The sequence below is a fragment of the Podarcis cretensis genome (genome assembly GCF_951804945.1).
Source record: "Podarcis cretensis genome assembly, chromosome: 2".
Lineage (NCBI taxonomy): Eukaryota > Metazoa > Chordata > Lepidosauria > Squamata > Lacertidae > Podarcis > Podarcis cretensis.
The window spans coordinates 127,144,153-127,170,824 of NC_137171.1; the positions used below are offsets into that span (position 1 = coordinate 127,144,153).

The 26,672-nt window shown below is 45.1% G+C and overlaps 3 protein-coding genes across 3 annotated transcripts in view; 2 read left to right on the plus strand and 1 right to left on the minus strand.

Moving 5' to 3' along the window:
* Positions 1–43: 43 nt before the first annotated feature.
* Positions 44–14,803, minus strand: LOC307209510 (uncharacterized protein). The gene is made up of 6 exons (XM_079964641.1): positions 14,746–14,803; positions 11,231–11,736; positions 10,951–11,032; positions 10,591–10,673; positions 10,150–10,276; positions 44–4,959 (listed from the first exon to the last, which is right to left on the minus strand). The coding sequence occupies exons 2-6, from the start codon at positions 11,642–11,644 to the stop codon at positions 2,960–2,962; spliced, it is 2,706 nt and encodes a 901-aa protein (XP_079820767.1). The 5' UTR covers positions 11,645–11,736; positions 14,746–14,803; the 3' UTR covers positions 44–2,959.
* A 90-nt stretch (positions 14,804–14,893) lies between these two features.
* Positions 14,894–26,359, plus strand: LOC307209529 (uncharacterized protein). Its single transcript, XM_079964701.1, has 3 exons — positions 14,894–15,014; positions 21,235–21,408; positions 24,649–26,359. The coding sequence occupies exons 1-3, from the start codon at positions 14,981–14,983 to the stop codon at positions 26,169–26,171; spliced, it is 1,731 nt and encodes a 576-aa protein (XP_079820827.1). The 5' UTR covers positions 14,894–14,980; the 3' UTR covers positions 26,172–26,359.
* LOC307209537 (uncharacterized protein) overlaps positions 19,173–26,672 on the plus strand; it is a 47,455-nt gene continuing 39,955 nt past the window's right edge. The window contains exons 1-2 of the mRNA XM_079964715.1: positions 19,173–19,233; positions 20,044–20,162. The gene's annotated coding sequence lies outside the window, so the exon portion shown is untranslated. The remainder of the gene's footprint in view (positions 19,234–20,043; positions 20,163–26,672) is intronic.

Below are 26,672 nucleotides of genomic sequence, written 5' to 3' on the forward strand. Positions count from 1 at the left end.
CTATCATTGATGGGGAGAATCTCGGCGATAAAAATGAATATAATGAGAATAAATAATAATTTTTTAATTTACATCCCTCCCATCTGGCTGGGTTTCCACAGCCACTCACTTTGGCTTAAAACACAGCACAACAACAAACATTTAAAATATAAAAACACAGCACAACAACAATATAAAAGCAATATAAAAATATAAAAACACAGCACAACAAACAATAAAACAAATCCTATAGAAGCAACAAAGTAACCGATAAATCAATGGAAAACAGTAACAACAACAACCAGCTTACATTTATACACTAATTAAAGTAACCATCAACCCCAAATAACATTTATCCAACACCAACCCGACAAAATCAAAACAGGGGAACCAAAATTAGAACCATCTAAAACATTTTAGCAAGTTGCCTCAATCAGCTGTTCCGGCAATGTCCCCTTGGTCTCTCAGGAGCCTTTTACGCCACATGGAAATGGGCCTTGCAGCAGGGAGCAGTCTTCCTTCCGGCACTCAGGGCAGCAGCAATGCCCCTCTGGCCTCCCAGGAGCCTTTTAGTTGTTCAGGGTGAGTGTGGGCTCCACAGTTCCAGATTTAGAATCGTCTTCTGAAGCGTTCTATCTGTGTTGGATAAAAGGCTAGATACTGCTGGAAAACACATAGCTGTTAAGAGCTAGAGGGACATGGTTGGCACTCATGTATCTGGTATGGTAAAGCTGGAATACATAAAAGCTTCTCTAATCACCCCTGAGTGCTCCCTGGAAGGACAGATCCTGAAGCTGAGGCTCCAAGACTTTGGCCACCTCAGGAGAAGAGAAGACTCCCTGGAAAAGACCCTGATGATGGGAAAGATGGAGGGCACAAGGAGAAGGGGACAATAGAGGACGAGATGGTTGGATAGTGTTCTTGAAGCTACCAGCATGAGTTTGACCAAACTGCGGGAGGCAGTGGAAGACAGGAGTGCCTGGCATGTTCTGGTCCATGGGGTCACGAAGAGTCGGACACGACTGAATGACTAAACAACAAAATCATGTTACCAGGACAAAATAATTAGAGTTTGGAGAAAACATAGAAACTTACTGGAAAACAAAACACCAAGGTGGGTATCCTTAATAGAAGCAAAGACAAGGAAAAAATCAATATGGGTTACAAATGGGGTAGCTACATCTGTTAGACTTGAGGGAGAAACAAAAATGAAATTAGGAAAAAAATGTGTCGGACTGGCTAAACTATAATCAAATTAACTCAAGATTTAAGGCAGACAAAAAACAGATTTACAGAACAATAATCACAATTTGAAAAAGATATTAAGATGTACGGTTAAAAACCTCTGTAAAATGTATAAAATATTGTTCGAGTGGGAAACGAAAGCAGAGCTGGTGAAATCATCTTTGATAAGTTGGGGTGGGATGTGGGTCACAATAGTGATTTAAATTTATGGGTGCAATTGTAGAAAACAAATGAAATTCATTGTCAGCTATGCTCTAAAGAAGAAGTATTTAAAAATGATCCACAGGTGGTATGTGACACCAAACAGACTAGCCAAAATGTTTAGATCTAAAAGTATAATTGGAAATGTAGTTGGAAATGTAAGGGAACAGTTGGTACATTTGATCACGTATGGTGTTCATGTTGTAGGGTAACAAAAAAATTGGGGAAATGGTGTACAATGAGCTTAAGAAAAGGTTTTTTTAGAAACAGTACCCAATAATCCACAAGCTTTTCTTCTGGGAATAATGACAGAAATCTAAAAAGTAAAATAAAAATTAACTTATGGATGTACGTGAGGACATTCACTCAAATTCTAATTACACAAAAATGTCCCATCAAAAGAAGAATGGCATCTCAAAATACTAGATATATATATCAAAGTAGCCAATATGACAAACAGGTTAAGAAAGAAATATGATAAAAGACTTGAAAGGTGACTGGATATCATATCCAGATTATATAGAAACATTTTACACCAAGAATCATAACAGGTGCAGACAGGAAACCATGGAAAGAGTGGAAGAGAAGTAAAAGTAAAAATATACGGTATAGGATTTAAATAATTTAGAATAATATAGGTATGCCATTATTATTATTATTATTATTATTAGTAGTAGTAGTAGTAGTAGTAGTATTTCTCTATGACGTTAACATAGTATGTTTTGTTGGTGAGATATAAGAGAAATATAAATAAAAAATGGAAGAAAACAGTAAAAACATTAATATTAAATGTATAATGTTAAAACAAACCAATACCTCTATTTCTGGAAAGGTTTGTATAGCAAAATATTTTAAGCAAGGATCAAAAAGAGTACAGTCAAGGTTGCTGCCTGATCTCAACAGGCAGAGAGAAATTTCAGTGAAGAAGTAACCCTAAAAATACTTCATCTGTTGTGACGGACTGATACTCCACTAACACTAAGGAGGAAGGGAAACAGGGTCGCCAGTTCAAGGAATTTATGCCACACAATGACAAAAATTTCCCCGGTCAAGATCTGGTGCTCACTCAACAGGAATGGAAAAAGGTGTCAGACGTTTCCACTGGGGTGAATCAGACTGCTCTGAATCTCTGTTCAGTCTAAGTCTCCTTCCATGTATCATGTGTGCAGAGGAGAACTGGATTTGGCTGAAGCAAACTGCTTACTGCTGTTCACAACATGTAATATACAGAGAATTCTTTCTCCCTCAAGAATGCAATTTTTTGCTCCTGGCATGCGCTAAGGACTTTTAAGGATCAAGGAGAAGAGTAGTGAGAGATTTCTAGACTTAACCTTCCCACAAAGAAGTCTGAAATCAACACCTTGACTTCCACCTTACAGATCTGGATACATAGTATGAATAATATGGGACACCAGGTTTGCCCTCCATGGATTTGAGATGCAAGGCTGACTTCTCTGCTGGGTTGAAGAAGCACAAGAACACTGTTGCGATACAAATTATAGTCTACTAAAATACAATCACAACTTAGCAATTGCTATGCTTTCTCCCCAGAGTGAGTTCTTTGATGGGAAGAGAGAGTGGAGTTGTGACGGAAGCTCTTTCCACATTCCAAGCAATGGTAGGGTTTCTCCCCTGTATGAATTCTTTGATGGGAAATGAGACTATCCTTCCGACTGAACCACTTTCTACATTCCAAGCAATTATATGGTTTCTGCACCATATGAATCTTTTGATGGGATGTGAGACCTGTGCTCTGTGTGAATCTTTTTCCACACTCTTGACACTTAAACGGTTTCTCCCCTGTATGAATTATTTGATGGGAAGTGAGTTTGTAGCTGTGGCTGAAGCACTTTCCACATTCGAAGCACTGAAAGGGTTTCTCTCCAGTATGAATTCTCTGATGGGAAGTGAGAGAGGAATTGTGACTGAAGCTCCTTCCACATTCCTGACACTGATAGGGTTTCTCCCCTGTATGAATTCTTTGATGGGAAGTAAGATTGCTGCTACTACTGAAGTTATATCCACATTCCAAGCACTGATATGGTTTCTCGCCTTTATGTATTCTTTGATGAGAAGTGAGACTACTCTTCTGAGTGAAGCTCTTTCCACATTCCAAACATTGATATGGTTTCTCCCCTGTATGAATTCTTTGATGAGAAGTCACATTGTAGCTGTGACGGAAGCTCTTTCCACATTCCAAACATTGATAGGGTTTCTCCCCTGTATGAAATCTTTGATGGGATGTCAGATGGCTACTCTGGCTGAAGCTCTTTCCACATTCCAAGCACTGATAAGGCTTCTCCCCTGTATGAATTCTTTGATGGGAAGTGAGAGAGCCATTGTGACTGAAGCTCTTTCCACATTCCAAGCACTGATAGGGTGTCTCCCCTGTATGAATTCTTTTATGAAAAATGAGACCACACTTCTGACTGAAGCTCTTTCCACATTCCAAGCACTGATAGGGTTTCTCTCCAGTATGAATTACTTGATGGGAAGTGAGATCTGAGCTCTTTCTGAAAGTTTTTCCACATTCAAAGCACTTATAGGGTTTTTCCCCTGTATGACTTCTTCGATGCGATGTCAGACTGTTTTTGTGACTAAAGCTTTTTCCACATTCAAAGCACTGATAAGGTTTCTCCCCTGTATGACTTCTTTGATGGGAAGTGAGATGGGCATTCTTACTGAAGCTCTTTCTGCATTCCAAGCACTGATAGGGTTTCTCGCCTGTATGAATTCTTTGATGGGAAGTGAGACTGTGGCTGTGGCTGAAGCTCTTTCCACATTCAAAGCACTGAAAGGGTTTCTCCCCTGTATGAATTCTTTGGTGGGAAGTGAGATTGTTCTTCCAGGTGAAGCACTTTCCACATTCTAAGCACTGATAGGGTTTCTCTCCAGTATGAGTTCTATGATGGAAAGTGAGAGAGGCGCTCTGACTGAATCTCTTTCCACATTCTTGGCACTGATAGGGTTTCTCCCCAGTATGAATTCTTTGATGGGAAGTGAGATGTGTGCTCTGACTGAAGCTTTTTCCACATTCCAAGCACTGATATGGATTCTCCCCTGTATGAATTCTCTGATGAGAAATGAAACTGACCTTCCATCTGAAGCTCTTTCCACATTCCTTGCACTGGTAGGGCTTCTCCCCAGTATGAATTCTTTTATGGGAAGTGAGATGTGTGCTCTGACTGAAGCTTTTTCCACATTCCAAGCACTGATATGGATTCACCCCTGTATGAATTCTCTGATGAGAAATGAAACTGATCTTCCATCTGAAGCTTTTTCCACATTCCTTGCACTGGTAGGGTTTCTCCCCAGTATGAATTCTTTGATGAGAAGTGAGATGGGTGCTCTGATTGAAGCTCTTTCCACATTCCAAGCACTGGTAGGGTTTCTTTCGAATGGGATTTCTTTGATGAGAATTGGACTGGGAACTCTGACTAAAGTTCTCTTTACTCTCCAAGTATTTATATGGCTTCTTCACTGTGTGGATTCTGTCCTGGTCCCCCTTGTTACTAATTTCCAATTCATCACCCCCTGGAATGTAAAAAACAATAATTTTTAAACATTAACATTTTATTTAAATGTTTTACATTCATGAAAATATAATATGATAAGAGGAATGAATAAAAAGAGAAAAGTGTGGAAGAACAATTTTTGAAAGAGGAAAAGAATGTTGGAAAAATACACACTTCCGGAGGCGGCGCGAACGGCAATGGCTGCCCTCTTCTAACCGGGAGAGGGAAGCTCCGCTAAGAACGGGTCGTCCGCTGCGGCGAAGCGGAGACCCATCTTGGAAAACCACAGGTGGCAGAAGCCTGTGGTCTTGGGACCCGGCGGGCGCCAGGAGCAGCCCCCAAAACGTTGAAGGAACCCCGTAAGGGGCTCCGGATCGCGGAGGGGGTTGCGGCGCTGTGGGTCGTTCCGCAGTCAACGGAGCGAAGCCGCGTTGCTGCTGCCAGTGAGCGCTGACCTTTCTTCCTAAAACTTCTGACTTGGAAAGCAACAATCCGTGAGTAATAAGGATTTTACAAAATTTTGAGACCTAAAAACATTGAATTTGGCTGAAAGCGGAGTGACGAAAAATAGGATGTCCGTCTTCCGCTGACACTGAACTTCAAAGCAAAGAGCTGGAGGAGTGGAGGCAAAGAGTGAACTTTTAACTTAACTGATCTGGCACCCGTGGAAACTATTTCTAAGCAGAATAAGGACTTCAAGTAACTGATTATATGACTTCTATTTGGACTGTGATACCTTTCTTCCATTTGGATTACAATTTAAGCAAGAAACCCAGGTGCTGGAACTGCCTGAGTAACTGAGCAGTCAGTCTGCAGGGTTGGATACTTTGAACTTAAACTTTGAAACAATCTGAGGGTGTTTGGACTGGCTATTTTGAAGCACCCTTCGGAATACCAGTAAGCACTGTCTGAAACATTGTGGTTTTTTAAATACTAACTCTGCTAAAACCTACCTTATTGAAGGTTCCTGGACATTAAATTAGATTTTATTATTTTTATTGGAATTGACTTCTTCCCTAAAGACATTTTAAGCTCCCCCTAGAGGATTTGGGATTTACAGCAGTGACATTGTTTTACTTTCCTTTTCCCGGCCTCCTGTTTGACTGTTACCATCTGGGCCGTTGTTTTCTCATGGGAACAACTCAGCTTGACCTTGAATTTTAGATAACTCTGGAATGAGTGGCGCAAGAAAAAAGGGACCGAGAACCAGACAAACAACTTTAACCGCAGTCTCTCAGGCACGTAGATCATCTGTGCCTACTTTGCTTACTTTGCCTACTTTGACTTCTGAGGAAAAAGCTGCTTCTTTGCCATGGGCAGGGGAGGGAGAAACTGAGGAATTACAATTGGAAGAGATGGCCTCAGGAGCAATTGGCTCTACTTTAGAGAAAATTCTTGAAAAATTGGAATCTTTGGATAAAAAAGTTGATCAGCAAACAGCTAAAATTGATCATAACACAGAATGTTTAAATAGATTAACTGGACAAGTTGCACAGAATGTACAAGCAATTGGAGAACTGAAGGAGACTGCAGGTGAAAATCGGAAATTGGCTGAGGATACCAGCCAAAGACTGGGAAATTTAGAAAAAGAGGTAAGACCACTCAGCAAACAAGTAGGTGAACACCAGACCTATCTTTCCATGATAGAACTATGGAACAGGGAGACCAACTTAAGGATAAGGTCGGTACCAGAAGTGGAAGAAGGCAACCTAGCTGAGTTTTTGACTAAAGAATTTTCCAAGTTTTGGAACTTAGAGGAAAAAGATTTTAAAATCATATCAGCCTTCAGACTTGGAAGACTTATAAAGAAAGAGAAGCCCAGAGACTGTTTAATAATATTGAGATCAAAGGAGGAAAGGGACAAGATTTTGGGCCTGCATTACGGAAAGTCACTGGATATTTTGGACAAAAGAATTGAAATTTACAAGGATATTCCTAAACAACTGTTGGACCTTAGATCTGATTATTTGGAACTAGCAAGACTGTTGAGGAGCAACTCAATCATCTTCAGGTGGGATTTTCCTCAAGGATTATCTTTCACTTTTAGAGGAAAGAAGATCAAAATCAGAACACCGGAAGATAGAGACAGGTTTCTGATCGCGTACGGAGAGGACCTTCAAAAAGGACTTGAATTACCCTCGGGGCCTGGGGCACCAGGGGTGCCTGCACCCTCGGATCCTGAAGATCCAGCGAACAAGGTACCACTCTTAGAAAAATAACCAGATTTATTCAGGATGTCTCTGCAACTTTTGAGCTGGAATATAAATGGCTGCAATATTCCGGAAAAAAGAAGGAAAATTTTTCATATATTAAAAAAGGAACAACTGGACGTTATTTGCTTACAAGAAACACATGTGACTAGGCTCCACAGAAAAGTATTAATAAACAAAAGACTTGGTCAGGAATTTATATCTTCAGACAAAGTAAAGAAGAGAGGCGTGGTGATATATGCAAAAGAGAGCCTGTCACCTAAATTTTTATTTAAAGATGAATATGGAAGAATTTTGGCAATTGAAATACAACATCAAGGAGAAAAGATTCTGATATTAGGAATTTACGCACCAAATGAAGGGAAATCGGAATTTTTTAAGAAGTTGCATGAGACCATGCTGGATTATCTGGACTATGACAACATCATTATGATGGGAGACACGAACGGGGTCGTATCAACAAATATGGATAAGTCACAAAGCCAAAATGTTACAAAAGACGGTAGACTACCAAAGACTTTTTTTGAACTGACAGACAATATGGAATGGATTGATATTTGGAGAACGAAGAACCCCTTGGGAAAAGAAGGAACATTCTTCTCTGAAGCCCAGCTGACTTGGACAAGAATCGACCAAATATGGATAACTAGAGGTCTGGCACCCAAGGTCAGAAAGGTGGAAATCTGCCCAAAAACCTGCTCCGACCATAACGCATTGAAAATGGACATGATACTATTACCAACCGGCTCCATTAGATGGAAGATGAATGCCAATTTGTTCAGAGATCAGGGGACTATTAAGAAGGCCCAGAAAGTTTTGAAGGACTACTTTGAGATAAATATGAACACTACGGTGGAAAAAAGAATTGTTTGGGACGCAAGTAAAGCTGTGATGAGGGGGTTCTTGATACAACAGAATGCTGTAAGGAAGAGGACACAAAACGACAGAAAAGATAAGATTTTGGAGAAAATAAAAGAACTAGAGAAGAAGTTAAGATTAAACCCGAAGTCACAGCCGATCTTGAGAGAAATCAAACTTCAACAAGTACAATATTCCAAATTGATAAATCAGGAAATAGAGTGGAAGATTAAATTAATGAAACAAAAAACTTTTGAATCGGCAAATAAATGTGGGAAACTGCTAGCTTGGCAGTTGAAGAAGAGACAAAAATTAAATACAGTTACAAATTTGGAAATTGAAGGAAGAAACATTCAGAACCCCATGGAGATCAGAAAGTGTTTCCAGAAATACTTCAAAAAATTATATACTCAAGGGCCGCAGGACGAGGTTGAGATTAAACAATTTTTGGAGAAAAATGGACTTAAAAAATTGTCACAAGAAAACAGATCTCTCCTGAACAGTAAAATAACACGCCAAGAGATTGAACAAGCCATTCAAAACATGAAATTGGGCAAATCTCCAGGACCAGATGGGCTAACCTCCAAGTATTATAAGATATTAAAAGACTACTTGATACAACCACTGATGGAGGTTAGTAATGAAATTATGGAGGGGAGGAGGGCGCCGGAATCGTGGAAGGAAGCATTTATCACATTGATACCTAAATCGGATTCTGAAAAGACACAACTTAAGAACTACCGTCCCATCTCCCTTTTAAATGTGGATTACAAAATATTTGCAGATGTCCTGGCAAGTAGACTTAAAAAAGTTTTAAATGAAGTAATTTATAAAGACCAGACAGGCTTTCTCCCAGGTAGACACATGTTTGCTAATACAAGGAACATTATTGACATTTTGAAACTTTTGCAAACAGATATAAATACAAAAGCAGTGCTAATTTTCATAGATGCGGAGAAGGCCTTTGATAATATCTCTTGGAAATTTATGAAGGGAAACTTAAAAGAAATGGGAGTGGGTCGGGGTTTTGAGAATGGGATTGATGCAATATATTCAGAACAAAAGGCTAAATTAATAGTAAACAATGTGGTTACAGAAGAGTTTAAAATTGAAAAAGGAACACGACAAGGCTGCCCGCTCTCCCCTTTGTTATTTATATCGGTTCTGGAGGTGCTCTTGAATATGATTAGAGGGGACCGGTTGGTGGAAGGGATTCAGGTCGGAGCGAAACAATATAAACGTAAAGCTTTTGCAGATGACCTAGTTCTGACCCTGCAGGAGCCAGAATCTAGTACAAAAAGAGTACTACAATTGATTCAAGATTTTGGTCGGGTGGCGGGATTCCCCCCGCCAGCCCCAAAGAGCAGGTTGAAAGAAACCTGAAGCCTGGAGAGCGAGAGGGGTCGGTGCGCACCAACCCCTCTCTCTCCCCAGGCTTCCAAGGTAGCCACCTGAAGGCGACTGAACGCACCTTAAACGGCACCTTGTTTTAGAGGGGGAAAACAAGAGGGGGGAAATTCTCCCCCTCTCTGCGCAGCGCCTCCTGCCGCTTCGCTGAAGAGGCGCTGGGGAGAGAGAGGGAGATTTTTTTTCTTGTTCTCCCCCTCTAAAACAAGGTGAGTCCTATTGTCGGGTACGTCCTATGGTGCAAAAAACACGGTAATTAGAGACTCAGGAAGAACAACTATTCACAACTGTTCATTCTTCAACATTGCTAATTAACAGCTGTAAAAGAGGAATAACTGAAGGGAATTAGATGGGAATTTTTACTATGGAGTTCACTGCCTTTGTTGGCTGGTATTAGCTGATATATTTATGGGAACCTGAGATTCAATTAATTTTGTTTGGCCCAATCATGGAATCTGCTATGTATCCATTGTCAGTTATCTCTTTAGTCAACCAAAATCAACAGAAGCAAAAACACAAATCTGGCAGAAGCTACTTCAACCTCCCTACCCACTCTGATGGATATTCACAGACAACACCGCCAATCGCCCTCCATTGCAAGTGATTTCTGGGGGCGTGAGATTTCCAGGTGGTGTAGGTAGCTCTACTGAGTTCCAGCCAAACCTTGGAGATTCATCGCAAGGAGAGAGATATGGAATTTCAAAACAGATATGATGATCCTCAGAGAGCCTTACCCAGAGAATCCAGGAGTCCACGATTCTCCTCCATGACCTCCTCATGCAGAGCTTTCTGGTCAGGATCCAGCAACGCCAACTCCTTGTCCGTGAAATGAACAGCGACATCCTCAAAGCATACCAAATCCTAAACAAATAAGGGTGATGGGGTTAGTTAGATAAATCCTGGCCCATTTTTATGGTTTGTCAACTGCTTAGAAACCTATTTAGTCTTCAATGTAAATATAGAAACAAAACAGCAACTGCTGATAAATAATATTGGCGACATTGAGAAGGCGATAAGGATGAGGTGGATGTTCCATATTCTCAGCACATAAACCATCTTGAATGGCATTTCCTCATTTACTTCAGGGCACCGTTGACAGGAGCCAGGAGGTAGAGGGAGTCACCCTGCCAGCCCCACCCCTCAGCCTCTCTCCCTACATGTCTCCTGCCCCCTACCTGATCTGCTTCCATAGCTGCTGCTTCCCCTTCAGGCTCATGAAAAGACAGATGAGGAGGTCTTGTGGGTATCATCCTGTCACCTTCCAGAGACAAAGAGAAGTGGGAAGCCATGAATGCCTGCTTTTCTCCAATGTTCAGGAGTGTATCTCTAATTACAGGTGTACCTTTGAAGAAGTCTACCCTATTGAGTGCCTTTTGACATCCGTACACCTTTCGTCTTTTAGTTATGTAAAAATTTATCCCACCTCCTTTGGGGTCTTGGCCCCAACTGCCTCCCCACAAAAGACGGAAAGAACTGACAGATTAATTTCCAAATCCCCAGGATGTGACCAAGGAGAGAAATAACTCGCTCCTTACCTAGTGGTCTCTCTCTGGTGTCCATCAGAGTCCTCTCTGCCTCAGAGGAATCAGGACCCATTTCTGTCAACAGATCCTGAACCTGAAAGAGCAACAAAGATTCAAAACAAAATGGCAAGGGGGATTAGAAAAGCAATGGTAGAGGCAAACACTTTAGGGGTAGCAGATCTCATTCCTTGGATCCGATCCATAAAGGGATGGGACATTAGTACCATATTTTGGGATACTCTAGCTCCGGTTTGGAGCCCCTTGGGAGTTTCCAGAGGAAAGTCTCTCTCACCTGATGCTCTGCCTGCTTCCTCTCCTCTGCCTGACTCAGGAGGAAACCTTCGGCCAGGGCCACTGCCTGGGAACTGGTCTCTGCTCCACATTCGCTCACCCAGCTCTCTATCTCGGGTGGAAGGACAGCCAGGAACTGCTCCAAGATCACCAGGTCCAGCATCTCAGCTTTCGTGTTCCTTTCTGGCTTCAGCCACTGACAGTCAAGGTGGTAGAGTCGGCTGCAAACCTCTCGAGGTCCTTCAGCCTCCTGGCAGCAGAATTGCTTGGGCTGCTGGCTCTGGACATCTGAGTGGAGGGTGTCCTTCTCACCCTGGATCACCGGCACAGAGTTTTCCCAGAATCCCCCAGTGCTCCCATCTTCAATCGCATGGTCTCTTCCTGCTTTAGGTCCAGCCGAGTCTTGCTCATCCATCTATGTTTTCAGGAAGCTCCCAAGCTATCAGAAGGAGTCCTTTTTTTCTTCTGGAAAGTTCTTCCTGTCCGAATTAGAGATGCTGGCAAACCCTACAAAGCAAATGCATTGTTCTGTTATAAAATTGGCACTGTGTCAGGATCAGAAAAATGTCCCCAGACAAATGTGGATGGTTTTTGCTAGCGATCAAGGCTGCACTGCACTAAAGCCCAGGCTCTGAACATATTGTGGTTGTAAGTTGTTTTAAGCTGTTTTTAAACTTATTACAGCTCCGTGAGAGAAAAATAAAGACTCCAGAAAAAAAAAAACTCCACACCATTAGAATTTGTCTTAATCTGGCTGGTCTAAATTTAAGTATAAGAAGTTATTATCTGCAGAAAACACACACACAAATCATCAGAATTTGGCTGAGTCTGGCTGGTCTAAATAAAAATTTAAGCATAGTAATAGTAATACAAGGGACGCAGGTGGCGCTGTGGGTTAAAGCCTCAGCGCCTAGGACTTGCCGATTGAAAGGTCGACGGTTCGAATCCCTGCGGCGGGGTGCGCTCCCGCTGCTCGGTCCCAGCGCCTGCCAACCTAGCAGTTCGAAAGCACCTCCAGGTGCAAGTAGATAAATAGGGACCGCTTACCAGCGGGAAGGTAAACGGCGTTTCCGTGTGCGGCTCTGGCTCGCCAGAGCAGCAATGTCACGCTGGCCACGTGACCCGGAAGTGTCTCCGGACAGCGCTGGCCCCTGGCCTCTTAAGTGAGATGGGCGCACAACCCCAGAGTCTGTCAAGACTGGCCCGTACGGGCAGGGGTACCTTTACCTTTTAATAGTAATACATAATTACTACTACTACTACTATAACTACTACTACTATTATGCCGCCCATCTGACTGGGTCATCTCAGCTACTCTGAGCGGCTTCCAATAAGATGAACATCAAACACAGTAAGGCATCAAACATTAAAAATGTTTCTGCATGAGTAGAGCAATTATTCTCCTAGCTGGGTCTCAGTGGCTTTTGATACCATCAACCATAACTTCCTTCTGGACTGTGAAGGTCCTGTGTGAGTGTCTGGAGGCGGTTGGAGGAGGGATGGTGGCTAACAGATTGAGGTTGAATCCTGACAAGACAGAAGTTCTGTTTTGGAGGGACAGGGGACAAGTGGGTGTGGGTGTGGGGGACTCCCTTGTCCTGAATGGGGCAACTGTGCCCCTGAAGAACCAGATGTGCAGCCTGGGAGTCATTTTGGACTCGCAGCTGTCCATGGAGATGCAGGTCAACTCTGTGTCCCGGGCAGCTGTTTATCAGCTCCATCTGGTATGAAGGCTGAGACCCTACCTGCCCACAGACTGTCTCACCAGATTGGTGCATGCTCTAGTTTTATCTCCCGCTTGGACTACTGCAATGTGCTCTACATGGGGCTACCTTTGAAGGTGACTCGGAAACTGCAATTAATCCAAAATGCGGCAGCTAGACTGGTGACTGGGAGTGGCAGTACGTTTCTGAGCATATTCAAAGTGTTGGTGCTGACCTTTAAAGCCCTAAACAGCCTTGGTCCTGTATACCTGAAGGAGCGTCTTCACCCCCATTGTTCTGCCCAGACACTGAGGTCCAGCGCCAAGGGCTTTCTGGTGGTTCCCTCGCTGTGAGAAGTGAGTTTCCAGGGAACCAGGCAGAGGGCCTTCTTGGTGGTAGCGCCTGCCCTGTGGAACATCCTTCTGCCAGATGTCAAGGAAATAAACAACTACCAGACTTTTAGAAGACATCTGGAGGCAGCCCTGTTTAGGGAAGTTTTAATGTTTAATACTGTATTGTGTTTTTAATATTCAGTTGGGAGCTGCCCAGAGTGGCTGGGGAAACCAAGCCAGATGGGTGGGGAATGAATGAATGAACTCAGTATAGTGGTACCTCAGGTTACAGACGCTTCAGGTTACAGACTCCGCTAACCCAGAAATAGTACCTCAGGTTAAGAACAGAAATCGTGCTCTGGCGCCGCAGCAGCAACAGGAGGCCTCATTAGCTAAAGTGGTGCTTCAGGTTAAGAACAGTTTCAGCTTAAGAATGGACCTCCAGAACGAATTAAGTACTTAACCCGAGGTACCACTGTACAGTGACCACTAATAATGAAATATATGTTGCAGATATCCCTGCACATTTATTATGATATTTTGTGATATACAAATGAAGGGAGAGGATTTAAAATCGGAAAACTATTGAATGGGAAGGTACCCTGAGGACCATCTAGTCCAGCCCCGTGATGCAGAAATATTCACCCAACTTGAGGCACAAACCCATGACTAGGGGTTTAAGAGTCTCATGCTTTACTGATTGACTCAGTCTATTCATTTGTATCATTTACTGTTCCCATTATCCTTGTTTACATGACCCCATTAAGAGTTATTCCAAAAGAAAGGAAAAAGACAAGCACAGCCCCCCCATCTACAAAGCAGGATGAGGCCACTTTAAAGAGTACTGGCTTCCTCCAAAGAATCAGGGAAACTGTAGTTTGATGAGGGTGCAGGGAAAGCTCGTTGATTTGTGGGTCTCTGCCCCCCATGCATCTTCATCCTACAGCCTGGGGACCCCCCTTCTATGCAAGGCACCCCAAGGGAGAAGAGAGGAGACTGCAGATCCCAGAAGGGGGACCCAGGCAGCTCTGGCAAAGGAGAGAGAGGAAAGCAACCCCCTCCCCTTTCAAGACGGGGGGGGGCTTTTGCTCTGAGGGACCCCGCCCCCTTGTCCTCCCTTCTCTAGGAATCCAGTAGTTCCTTTTAACCCTTCGTGAGCTGAACGCACCCAGTTCCCCCCTCTATGGAGAGCAGGAGCCCACAGAGAGGGGCTTTCTTCTGGGGAGGGTGGGGACCCCTTGTAAGGCAGCAGCTTGTAGGGGGAAAGGCTGTTCCAGAAGCAAAGGACGGCCTGGTGGGGGCTCCTCCCTCAGAAGGGGGGGGCATTGGCATGCCACTTTCCCCCTCCCCAAAGGGGCAAAGGAAGAAGAAAGAGGAAGGGGGAGGATGCTCCCCCCCCTTGGGCATCCTCCCCCTGCAGCCCTGGGACCCCCCCCCCCTTTTCCCCAGGCGCCCCAAGGGGAAAGAGAGAGGAGACTCACTGGATCCCAGGAGGGGCCACCGAGGAGGACGAAGGAGGAGGGGCTTCCGCTCTGGAGGACCTGGGACCCCCGCCCCCACTTCCTGGCCTCTCTAGGATTCCAGCTCGCCTCCTTTTCTTCCATGGCGCCTGCGCCTGCGCCCTGCACCCCTGAGGGTCGCCGTCTCTGACGCGCGAGGGCAGCAGGAGGCCGCGCCTCCTCGGGTCCCTCGATCTAACGGCTCGTGGGTGACGTCATGCCGCAAGGGGATCTCGAAATTCGACGCGGCCGTGAGCTGAGGGGAAAGGAAAAGGCGGGAAAGGAGGGAGGAGAAGGGAAGCGCAGCCTCGGGCCCAGTCCCCTTCACCTGCCCACCAGCAGCTTGAAAGGTCCGAGCAATATTGGGAGGGGACTTGAGGGTTGTGGGTTCGAGCCCCACCTCGGGCAAAAGATGGCGAGGGGTTGGACTGGATGACCCTGGTGGTCCCTTCTGACTACTACAAAATACAGAAGAATCAATACATTTCCCAGTTGGGAGTCCTGGAGCGAGACTTACTTCAACAAAATGTCTGGTCCTGCACTTAGGCAGGCAGAACCTGATCAACCAATATGGGGGGGGGGACTCCTGGCTTGCTAGCAGTACATACGAAAAGGATCTAGGGGTCTTGGTAGATCACAAGCTGAGCATGAGTCAACAGGGTGATGCAGAAGCAGAACATAAGATGGGATTATGTGTTATATTAACACGGAGCGTTGCCGCTCTGCCACCAAGCTCAGCGTGTGTCCTCGGGGAACACAGGATGGTTAGTCAAAATTCATAGACCCTGGTATCTTAAAAACATACCACAGTGGTTTACAGCACATAGAACAATAATATCATAAAAGTTTTAGAGCTACAGTGGTACCTCGGGTTAAGAACTTAATAAGTTCCAGAGGCCTGTTCTTAACCTGAAACTGTTCTTAACCTGAGGTGCGCTTTTGCTAATGGGGCCTCCCGCTGCCGCCACCACACAATTTCCGTTCTCATCCTGAGGTAGAGTTCTCAACCCGAGGTATTACTTCTGGGTTAGCGGAGTGTTTGTAACCCGAGGTACCACTGTACTTAAAAGTAAACACATTAAAGAAGAGGAGGAGAAAGAAGAAGAAAGCATCCATAGACCCTTGTTCGGGAGCTCCTCCTCATGGCCTGCCTATTTGAAGGCACTTGAGTCTGAATCACTAGTCACTGGGCCCATGACCCTCAACACTGCAGATCAACAATGGTAAAAAGAAAACCATAAAAACTTTCTTGAGCAGCTTGTGGGGAAAGTGTCAGACATTGACAAAAATGTCCCCCTGATCAACATCTGGTGCTCTTTCCACATGGTATGGAAAAAGGACTCAGACACTGCTACTGGGGTGACTCGTGTTGCTCTCAGTTCCATCCAAACCTCCTACTTGTGTTGGACGTGTGCAGTTGTGAACTGGATTTGGCTGAAGCAAACTTGCTGAAGAACAGCAGCCAGTGAATCCTAAATGTAACCTTGCCACAGAGAAAAGCCTGAATTCAGCACCTTGGCCAATGACTTCCACCTCACAGATCCTGTGATTCCCTACAGACCTTCCTGGGTGTTCAGGGACCCTCTTGCGTGTTTAGGTTGGCAGAGGGGGCCCTCTTGGTAGTTTCCCCAATCTCAGAGTTTGGGGTGAAGGGAGGGCATCCTGGCGGCGGATCCTCCGCTGGGGAATTCCCTCTCTCCACAGAGATGAACCAGGCACTTTCCCCTCTACTCCAACGCCTTGGACACAGGAACACACCCACAAGGACTCCTGACTAGCCATTTGGCTATGCAATGTGGGCTGTTCTGTAAACTCTGTTCTGTCCTGTCTCCATTTTTTATGCTTCTGTTTAATTCACCAACCAAGAACTCATACAGCAACCAGCAATAATGAACTATATGTCATAGATCCTCCTGCTATTTTTGTGATACAAATGGCATGAAAAGACTCAAGTCTATTTATCTGTATCTTTCATTATTCCTACAATCCTTGTTAATAACCCCCCCAAATGTTATTCTGAAAAGAAAAGAAAAAGACAACACATGCCCCAGACCACACCTGTGCTGCATATGCAAACAGGATCATAGAATCATAGAATCCTAGAGTTGGAAGAGACCACAAGGGCCATCGAGTCCAACCCCCTGCCAAGCAGGAAACACCATCAGAGCACTCCTGACATATGGTTGTCAAGCCTCTGCTTAAAGACCTCCAAAGAAGGAGACTCCACCACAGTCCTTGGCAGCAAATTCCACTGTCGAACAGCTCTTACTGTCAGGAAGTTCTTCCTAATGTTTAGGTGGAATCTTCTTTCTTGTAGTTTGGATCCATTGCTCCGTGTCCGCTTCTCTGGAGCAGCAGAAAACAACCTTTCTCCCTCCTCTATGTGACATCCTTTTATATATTTGAACATGGCTATCATATCACCCCTTAACCTCCTCTTCTCCAGGCTAAACATGCCCAGCTCCTTTAGCCGTTCCTCATAAGGCATCGTTTCCAGGCCTTTGACCATTTTGGTTGCCCTCCTCTGGACCCGTTCCAGTTTGTCCGTGTCCTTCTTGAACTGTGGTGCCCAGAACTGGACACAGTACTCCAGGTGAGGTCTGACCAGAGCAGAATACAGTGGCACTATTACTTCCCTTGATCTAGATGCTATACTCCTATTGATGCAGCCCATGCTTGGCCATGGGGGGGGGGGGGTGCAGCTGCCCCCAAACTCTTCCCTTCCCCAGACATTGAGGGGGGGGGGAGGAACATTAAAAGAAGGAAAAATGAGGGATACGCTGTGAGGGTGAGCAGCCAAGAGGGAAACTCAGAGGGAAAACTCCCTCAGAAAACCTGGCAAAGGAGAGGACGAGGCCCAAGGGAATCTGAAAGGGGATTGGTCAGCTCTCAAATGGAGAGGCTTCTGATTGGTCCTGCTCTGTGGTGAGAAATGGGGTCAAATGGTTCTGAGAGCCCAGTATAAACTGGTTTTCTGGCAGGAAATGCAAGGAAAGTGTAGCAGGAAACCCCCCCCCCATCATCCAGTTTGTACAAACTTCACACACACTCACACTCACACACTACATACGCCACACTTCTGTTATAAATTCATAGAAAAAATCAACCATATATCAGATTTGCACTGTTCCATTTTTATTATATTCCATATGACAAGGACTATCAAAAGGGGGTGGCTTGGTTCTGGTCAGCCATAATCCCTTCACCACCTCAGCACATTCACAGGAGCCCTGCCCAGTTGCTATGCCAACCCTGATGATCCCAGACAGAAGACAATCAAGATCACAAAGAACTTGCATATGGGAGTGGATTCAGCATGGACTGAAACAAAGGACAATGATCAGATCTTCCCTCAGGGGGCAGGAAACTGCCACTACCTTTTGTCTTCAGAGAATAATTCCTGGGAGGGGGAAAGGGGGAACCAGCCAGGTGACAAGACACTCAGGTTACCACCAACTCCTCCCTCAACCCCTCCTTTCTGTGATGTATGCATGATGTTTCTGGGGGTGGGCTAGACCTAGAGGAGGGGAATTTCAAAAGTTTTTATAAGACCTTGCACACTATTCTTCTGGGTCTTTCCTCTCACCTGCAAGTGAGGGGAGCACCCTGTCGCGACAGTCTTTCTTCAATAAAGACCAAGCCTACAGGCTGCTGATTTGCTCCAATTTACTCTGGTTGGTGTCTTTACTTTTTGTCCAAGAGAGCCCTCAGATTTTTCCGGTAACAAAAGGATGGAGTTGGGAAGGGGGGAAAGAGTCCCAGAGTGGAGGGGCTGCCCCCTGAGCTGCATGTGCCTCCCTCCGTCCCTCCCTCCCCTATGGTGGGCCTCGCCTTTCCTGCCTGTGGTGCTGTTGGGGGGGGGGCTTTCACCTCCCCCCCCCCAGATCGCGTTTGCGTTTCATTCCTCGCATGGGACACTTCCTCATCTGTCTCTTTTCCTGGGCTGGGGGAGAGATTATTTTCGGAGGGGGAGGGATTTCCTGGCTGGGAAGCCCCCCCCCCCCATTCTTCCCCCCACTCGCTAGTCGGGAGGGTGGTTTATTTTGTTTGTTTTTTTGAGGGGTGTCTTGATGGAGCCATTTCTTAGCCTCTTCTCCATCCCAGCCTTTCTTTGGGATCCAGGAGCCTCTGTGTTGGAGAAGGGGGAGAGCCAAGGTTACCCCCCCATGGCCACCCCCGTCTCCCTTCCGGTCAGTCCGGATCAGATGTGGTCTCCTTGGGGCAGAGTCCTTGGCACAGACGGGGGGGGGGCAGCCCCTTGAGCGCAGGCGCAGAAGCAGGAAAACTGCAGAGAGGGAGCGGGTGCCCTCGGCTTTGCAAGGGTTAAAAGGAGCAAAGCTGGATTCCTAGAGAGGACAGGAAGTGAAGCGGAGGTCAAGTTCCTCCATGCCAAATCTTTCCTTCCCACATCCCTTCCTGCAAGCCGAGAGGAGGTTGCTTTGTTTTCTCTCCTTTGCAAAAGCTTCCTCGGTGAGTCCCCTCTCTCTTTCCCTTCAGGGGTCCCAGGGGTGCAGGGAGGGGGCATGGGGTCCCTGCTCAGATCATGCACAGTGGGGGGAGACCCTCAAGTCAGGGAGTAGAGGGTCATCTTTGTCCTCTCTGCCAAGCAAGGGAGGGGGCAAGTTCGCAGGAGGTCTGCAGCTCTGTTCTTCCTTGGGATCCAGATGCTGCCTTCATTTTTGGGGAGGCGGCTTTGAGCACAGGGAGAAGAAATGCCCTTCTGCATCTGCAGCGGCACAACTGGACCACTTCCTCTGTCCCAGATGCAACAAAACATGTCTCTCTCCTGCCCTCTCTCCACCAACAGCTGGCGCTGTTACCTTCCAACAGCTGGATCTCACTCCCAAAGGCACTCTCTTCCATGGTCTCCCAAGACAGATGGAGGCCAAGGAACCATTCACACCCCCTCACAATACACAATGGGGCTTTCCCTCTCCTCCCCCTCCTGGTGCCCCTTGAAGTTGGCTTGAGGACGTTGGGGGGGGAGTGCATCCCACCAGATGCTGAGAGAGGAGGTCCTTCCATCTGGAAAATGGGAAAACTTTGAAGAATTATGTGAAGATGCGTGCCGTATAATCATAATCATAAAATTATTATGATGTGGAATTCCCCCATTTACACAAAGATTAAAACCCATCATTAAAATTGTTCCATTATGATGTTGAAATAAGCATGCAGGAAAGGAATAGAATTAAAACAGTGCAGCTATTAAGAGGCAGAAAAGAACGGAGCAATGTGTAGAAGATGGTCTTCATTCTCCCTTTCTCTCTTAGGGTCCAGTATGTTTTGAAGACATAGCTTTTTGTTTCACACACAAGGACTGGGCGTTGCTGGATCCTGACCAGAGAGCTCTGCAGAAGGAAGTCAAGGGGGTGAAGTGTGGGATCCTGGACTCTCTGGTAAGGCTCCCTGCTGGATCATCAGATCAGTTTTGAAATTCCATACAGATCTCTGTAGGACAAACCTCTGCAATATTGAGGGAGCCCAATAACGCCAGCTACAGCATCTGAGATTTTAACACAACCACAACTTTCCCTGAATGGAAAACTATCAATGTGTGTGTGTGGGGGGGGTATCTCCTGTTTTATCTGGGAATATTCTTCCACCAAAACTTTGTAAAAGCATTGCAGGAGATCCTGGGGTCCCTGCCAGGCCCCGATAACTCAGACACCCCAGGCTCCTTGTACTTGAGGAATCTGGGAAATGACCTTATTGACAGAACTGAAAAGAATTTATTACAATCCTTCTGTGCTCTGCCACAAGACGCCCAGAATGAAATACTCTCCAGATTTGACCTCTTAAGTTCCTGACTGATAAGTTTGGAGAAGGAGCAGAAAGCCTCATGCAAGCAAAACTTGACCCTTTGTGCTCCAGATCCAGCCCACTAGATATAACACTGTGAGTTAAATTCTCGCTTTCGGGAAAATTGTATCCTCAAATCTTCCCCAAAGATTTGGTCCCCATGCAACCCCTGACAGAGGCGGGATATAAATAAATTATTATTATTATTATTATTATTATTATTATTATTATTAAATATGGCCACAACATCTGCCTGGCTTGCAATGAGAGAGCTCAAAGATTGTGAACAGGGCTCTCCATACAAAGCACCTAGCATGGGGGCACCTACATGTAATATCTACTCTGCTATTTTCTGCCCATGCTCTGGGGTTGCAGTTTTCAGGCTTGGGGACAGGACGGTGACTGGTTTTTGCACCAAGTTCTGTCAGTTATCCCCATTGAGTTCAAAGGGAACTACTCTCAGGTCACTACTGTGCAGACCATGCCAGCCTTACGAAGTGGGGTGAGGAGTATACAGAGGAAATTGGAATCACTGGAGATGTTTAGAAATGGGGCTTCTCTTGGGAAGGGGCTGCCCCATTTGTGCTTCTCCAGGGGCAGGAGAATATCTAGGGCAAGAGAATCCCTGCAGGGCCTCTTAGGCTCCCTTTGCTTCTTCCTCTCTCCCAGGACCCTGCAGCTTGTTTTGGCTCCTTGACTCCTCAGGAAGGATGAAGGAGACGGATCCTGCAAACCTAGAGAGGATGGAAGGGGGAAGATGGACACTTGACCTGGTCAGGTTGTCTCCTGCATCCCTCCTCACAGCCTCAGAGCATTCCCTCCCTGAAACCTACGAGAAATCTGGTAAGTTCCAGGGGAGTGAAAATGGGGACCTGGATGGAGGGAGCCAGAGAGGTATCAGGGCTTGCTCAGCTTGGGGTCGGGGGAGGCAGGCAGGCAGATGGAGATGGAGAAGGAGAGCAGTTTATTGGGCTCCTCCACCTGCCTGCCTGCCTGTGCCTTTGTAATCTGCAGGCATTTTGAGCTAGGAATACAGTCGTATAGTCCATGGATCAGGCTTATCCACACACATCTCTGGAACTGAATCCTGATCCTGCGTCCTCCTGCCTTTTTCTTTTCTTTTTGGAATAACTTTTATTTGCTTTTAAAAACACGGATCATAGGACCACTAAATGATACAAATATGTAGACCAGGGGTCGGCAATCTATGTCCCACGGGCCGCAAGCAGCTCACGGGGGTCATTTAACTGAGCTGCCCCTGAACCGAGCCGTCCACTCGGTGAGTCCCGTGTCTACACACGTGATCCTGCCCACAGAGCAATCTCCGTGAGAGTGAACCAGCCCAGGCGAGGTAAAGCTTGCCGACCCCTGATGTAGACCGAGTCTTCTCATGCCATTTGTACATCTCAAAACTAGCAGAATCTATTTGCAGGAATATCTATAACATAAAATTCACCGTTAGTGGTCAGTATGTGAGTTCTGTGTTCATGAAATGTTTTAAACTGGAACAAAAAATGGGGAAACAGGAGGGAACAGAGAGCATTCAACATTGCATAGCTGAATGTCTAGTCAGGAGCTCTTGTGGCCGTTGTGTTTAGATTTAGTGTGATTAATAGTCTTTTTCCCTCTTCTGTTACCAATGAAATAATACGGAGTTGGTCTCCTCACACAGGACAGGGGTTCAAACTGAAGAAAGTGATTTATGTATAAATTTAAATTTAGACCAATCAGATTGAGGCAACTGCTGATGGGGTGTAGGTTTCACAGACAAGGCATGGATGTTAATGGATCCTGACCAAAGAGTTCTGCCTAAGGAAGTAAAGGAGGAGAATCCTGGGATCATGGACAGGCTGACCCCTTCTCTCCTTCTGTAATCTTCATAGAACTCTAACCCAATGGTTGCCATTAATTTCATTCTGAATTGATTCTAGAATGTATTTTAATTACTGTATTTTTTGCTCCATAAGACACACCTTTTTCTTCCTAAAAAGTAAGGGGAAATGTCTGTGTGTCTTATGGGGCGAATGCGTGGTCCTTGGAGCCGAATTGCCCAGGGGCAAAACGCAGATCATGCTCCCCCCCCCTTTTTTTGAAAGAGGGAAGTGGGTGTTGAAACAAAGCCGCTGATTGGCAAGCGATCGGGAGCGAGATAAGGGATGCTAGCAATAAAGAAGGCTGCCCGGGAGGAGGGAGATAAAGACATCAAACTTGCAAGGAGAGGAGACAGGAAGACTAAAGCAATGAGGAGAGTAATTAGAAGAAAGGGAGGAGCAAAGAACTGCTCCATCTAAGGAAAAGAAACTAAGGCAAACGAGGGAAGGGAGTGTTGAAAGGAAGCTGCTGATCGCTAAGGGCTCAGGAGGGAGATAAGGGACGCTAGCGATAAAGGAGGCTGCCTGGGAGGGGGGAGGTAAAAGTCTATGGATCCTCAGGATTTTTATATTAGGTCACCCCAAATTCACCATCAGATCACATAGCATGTCCATGGCTACAGCCTGAACCAAAAAAAGCACTGTTTCGTGGGGCCATAATGGTGCAAAAACGTGGTTACAAAGCACAGAGCCACATGGATCCTCAGGATTTTTGCACTGGGCTTCCGCCACAGAATCCAAACGGATGTGACCAGAAAACACCATCGCTTACAACAAAATCTAAACCATGCTGAAAGGAGAGCCATAGATAATCTCAGGAACAACCCAGACATTATAACTAAAGAGGCGGACAAGGGTGGAGCTGTCGTCGTCATCATGAACAAAACTGATTACATCCAGGAGGCTCACAGTCAACTTTCTAGTACCGCCTTTTACATAAAATCGGACTCAGACCCCACAAAAGAATATAACAAAGAACTGAGCAAGATTGTTGAGGAGCTACCTCCACACATCCAAGAACAGATCCTCACAAACACACCAGCAAAAACTTGAACAGGAACTTTCTATCTTCTACCTAAAATACACAAACCAGGAAATCCAGGACGCCCCATCATCTCAGGTATTGGCACATGTGGGTGTTTCCGATTATATGGACGCTGTCCTGAAACCATATGCCATCAGTGCTCCCAGCTACGTATGTGACACCACAGATTTGAATAATCTACCTAACAATACTATAGAAGCCTCTATGGATGTGGAATCTCTGTATACCAACATCCCACACAAGGATGGTTTACAAGGTATAAGGAACACCATTTTAGATAAAATCACAGCGGACTTTGCTACCAAACTCTGCCATTTGGTCATTACCCACAGCAACTTCAAATTTGGTGATGACCTGTTCCTCCAGATCAGCGGCACAGCAATGGGCCCCCGCATGGCCCCACAGTATGCCAACATCCTCATGGCAGATTTCTAACAACATTTCCTAAACTCCTATCCACTTAAACCTCTCTTGTACCTGTGATACATACCATCTGAGGACTATTTAATTGCTCATCTTCTAACATTGTGTACGCCATCAAATGCCAACAGTGCCCTTCAGCTCTCTATATTGGACAAACAGGCCAAACCCTACGCCAAAGGATAAATGGACATATATCTGATATCAGGAATCACAAGACAGAGAAACCAGTAGGAGAACACTTCAATCTCCCAGGACATTCTATACAAGATCTCAAGTAGCTGTCTTATTACAAAAGAATTTCAGAAATAGACTGGAAAGAGAAGTTGCTGAATTGCAACTTATTACCAAACTTAAAACCCTGGAGAGACCTGGTCTGAATAGAGACATTGGATTCTTATCTCATTATATATGATAAAGCTGTTTTACCCATCTCACCCCTTGCTTTTTCCTGTAAGACCGATTGCAGTCATCAACAGGTTTACCACACCTATCAGACAATCACCCATTCCCAGCATCCTTCTGAGAAATACCTCTCCCCACCCTCTCACTATATATAAGGCTGTAGTGAATTCTCTTTCAGTGTGTCTGAAGAAGTGTGCATGCACACGAAAGCTCATACCAATAACAAACTTAATTGGTCTCTAAGGTGCTACTGGAAGGAATTTTTTAATTCATTAACATTGTTCATTAATCTGGTGCTTCATTTCTTCCTGAGGCTCTAATTAGCTTCTCTCTTCATTGCAGATGGTGATGAATTGAAGGGGAAGAACAGAATCCACATAGCGGAGAAGTCAAGTAAATATTCAGGGTATGGAGACAACATCCGTCAGAGCTCCCAGACCACCTCCCATCAAAGAAAGAGCTTCATTCAGAGGGATAGCCTTACTTCACACGAAAGAACTCACAGTGGTGAGAAATTGCATCAGTGCTTGGAATGTGGAAAGGGCTTCAGTCGGAAGGATACTCTCACTTCCCATCGAAGAATTCATACAGGGGAGAAACCCTATCAATGCTTGGAATGTAGAAAGAGCTTCACCCAAAGGGCCCATCTCCTGATGCATCAAAAAACTCATACAGATCAGAAACCCTATCAATGCTTGGAATGTGGAAAGAGCTTCAGTCGGAAGGATACTCTCACTTCCCATCACAGAATTCATACAGGGGAGAACCCCTATCAGTGCTTGGAATGCGGAAAGAAATTCAGACTGAGCTCACACCTCACTTCCCATCACAGAATTCATACAGGGGAGACACCCTATAAGTGCTTGGAATGTGGAAAGAGATTCAGACAGAGCTCAGAGCTCACTTCCCATCACAGAATTCATACAGGGGAGAAACCCTATCAGTGCTTGGAATGTGGAAAGAAATTCAGACTGAGCTCACAGCTCACTTCCCATCACATAATTCATACAGGGGAGAAACCCTATCAGTGCTTGGAATGCGGAAAGAAATTCAGTCACAGAGTCTCTCTCACGTTCCATCAAAGAATTCATACAGGGGAGAAACCATACCAGTGTTTGGAATGTAGAAAGACCTTCAGCCATAGTAGGATTCTGACAACCCATCAAAGATTTCATACAGGGGAAAAACCCTATCAGTGCTTGGAATGTGGAAAGAGCTTTAGTGAGAGTGGAAAACTCACTTCCCATCGAAGAATTCATACAGGGGAGAAACCCTATCAGTGTTTGCAATGCGGAAAGTGCTTCAGTCAGAGGAAAAGTCTCACTTCCCATCGAAGAATTCATACAGGGGAAAAACCTTTTCAGTGCTATGAGTGTGGAAAGAGCTTCACTCAGAGGGCCAATCTCACTTCCCATCAAAGAATTCATACAGGTCAGAAACCATATAAATGTTTCGAATGTGGAAAGAGCTTTAGTCGGAGTAACTCTCTCACTTCCCATCAAAGAATTCATACAGGTGAGAAACCCTATCAGTGCCAGGAATGTGGAAAGAGCTTTCGTGAGGGGGGAAAACTCGCTTCTCATCGAAGAATTCATACAGGTGAGAAACCCTATCAATGCTTGGAATGTGGAAAGAGCTTTCGTGAGGGGGGGAAACTCGCTTCTCATCGAAGAATTCATACAGGTGAGAAACCCTATAAATGCTTGGAATGTGGAAAGAGCTTTCGTGAGAGGGGAAAACTCGCTTCTCATCGAAGAATTCATACAGGGGATAAACCCTATCAATGCTTGGAATGTAGAAAGAGCTTCAGTCGGAGGGGTACTCTTACTTCCCATCAAATAATTCATACAGGGAAGAAACTCTAACAGTGCTTGGAATGTTTAAAGAAGAAACAATAATAACAACAGATATAGGTAGGTAGCCATGTTGATCTGTCATAATCGAAACAAAAAGTTTGCTATTGGTATGAGCTTTTGTGTGCATGTACACTACTTCAGATACCATGCATGAATAAACTTAGCTGGTCTTTAAGGTGCTACTGGAAGAATTTTTTTTTTAAAAAATAATAATTTATTACTTGTACCCTCCCCATCTGGCTGGTGTTCCACAGATACGCTGGGCAGCTCCCAACATAATATTGAAAACCTGATAAAACATCAAGCGTTGTTGTTGTTTAGTCGTTTAGTCGTGTCCGACTATTAGTGACCCCATGGACCAGAGCACGCCAGGCACTCCTGTCTTCCACTGCCTCCCGCACTTGGGTCAGACTCATGCTGGCAGCTTTGAAAACACTGTCCAACCATCTCATCCTCTGTCGTCCCCTTCTCCTTGTGCCTGCAATCTTTCCCAACATCAGGGTCTTTTCC

Excerpts from the sequence above, each read along its gene's own strand:
- LOC307209510 (XM_079964641.1), bottom strand. The coding sequence starts at position 11,644 with ATGGATGAGCAAGACTCGGCTGGACCTAAAGCAGGAAGAGACCATGCG. Across the intron at positions 11,033-11,230 it reads GGAAGCAGGCAGAGCATCAG|GTTCAGGATCTGTTGACAGA; the intron begins GTGAGAGAGACT and ends TTGCTCTTTCAG. Across the intron at positions 4,960-10,149 it reads TGGACTCCTGGATTCTCTGG|GGGGTGATGAATTGGAAATT; the intron begins GTAAGGCTCTCT and ends TTTACATTCCAG.
- LOC307209529 (XM_079964701.1), top strand. The coding sequence starts at position 14,981 with ATGCCGCAAGGGGATCTCGAAATTCGACGCGGCC. Across the intron at positions 15,015-21,234 it reads TCTCGAAATTCGACGCGGCC|GACCCTGCAGCTTGTTTTGG; the intron begins GTGAGCTGAGGG and ends CCTCTCTCCCAG. Across the intron at positions 21,409-24,648 it reads TGAAACCTACGAGAAATCTG|ATGGTGATGAATTGAAGGGG; the intron begins GTAAGTTCCAGG and ends TCTTCATTGCAG.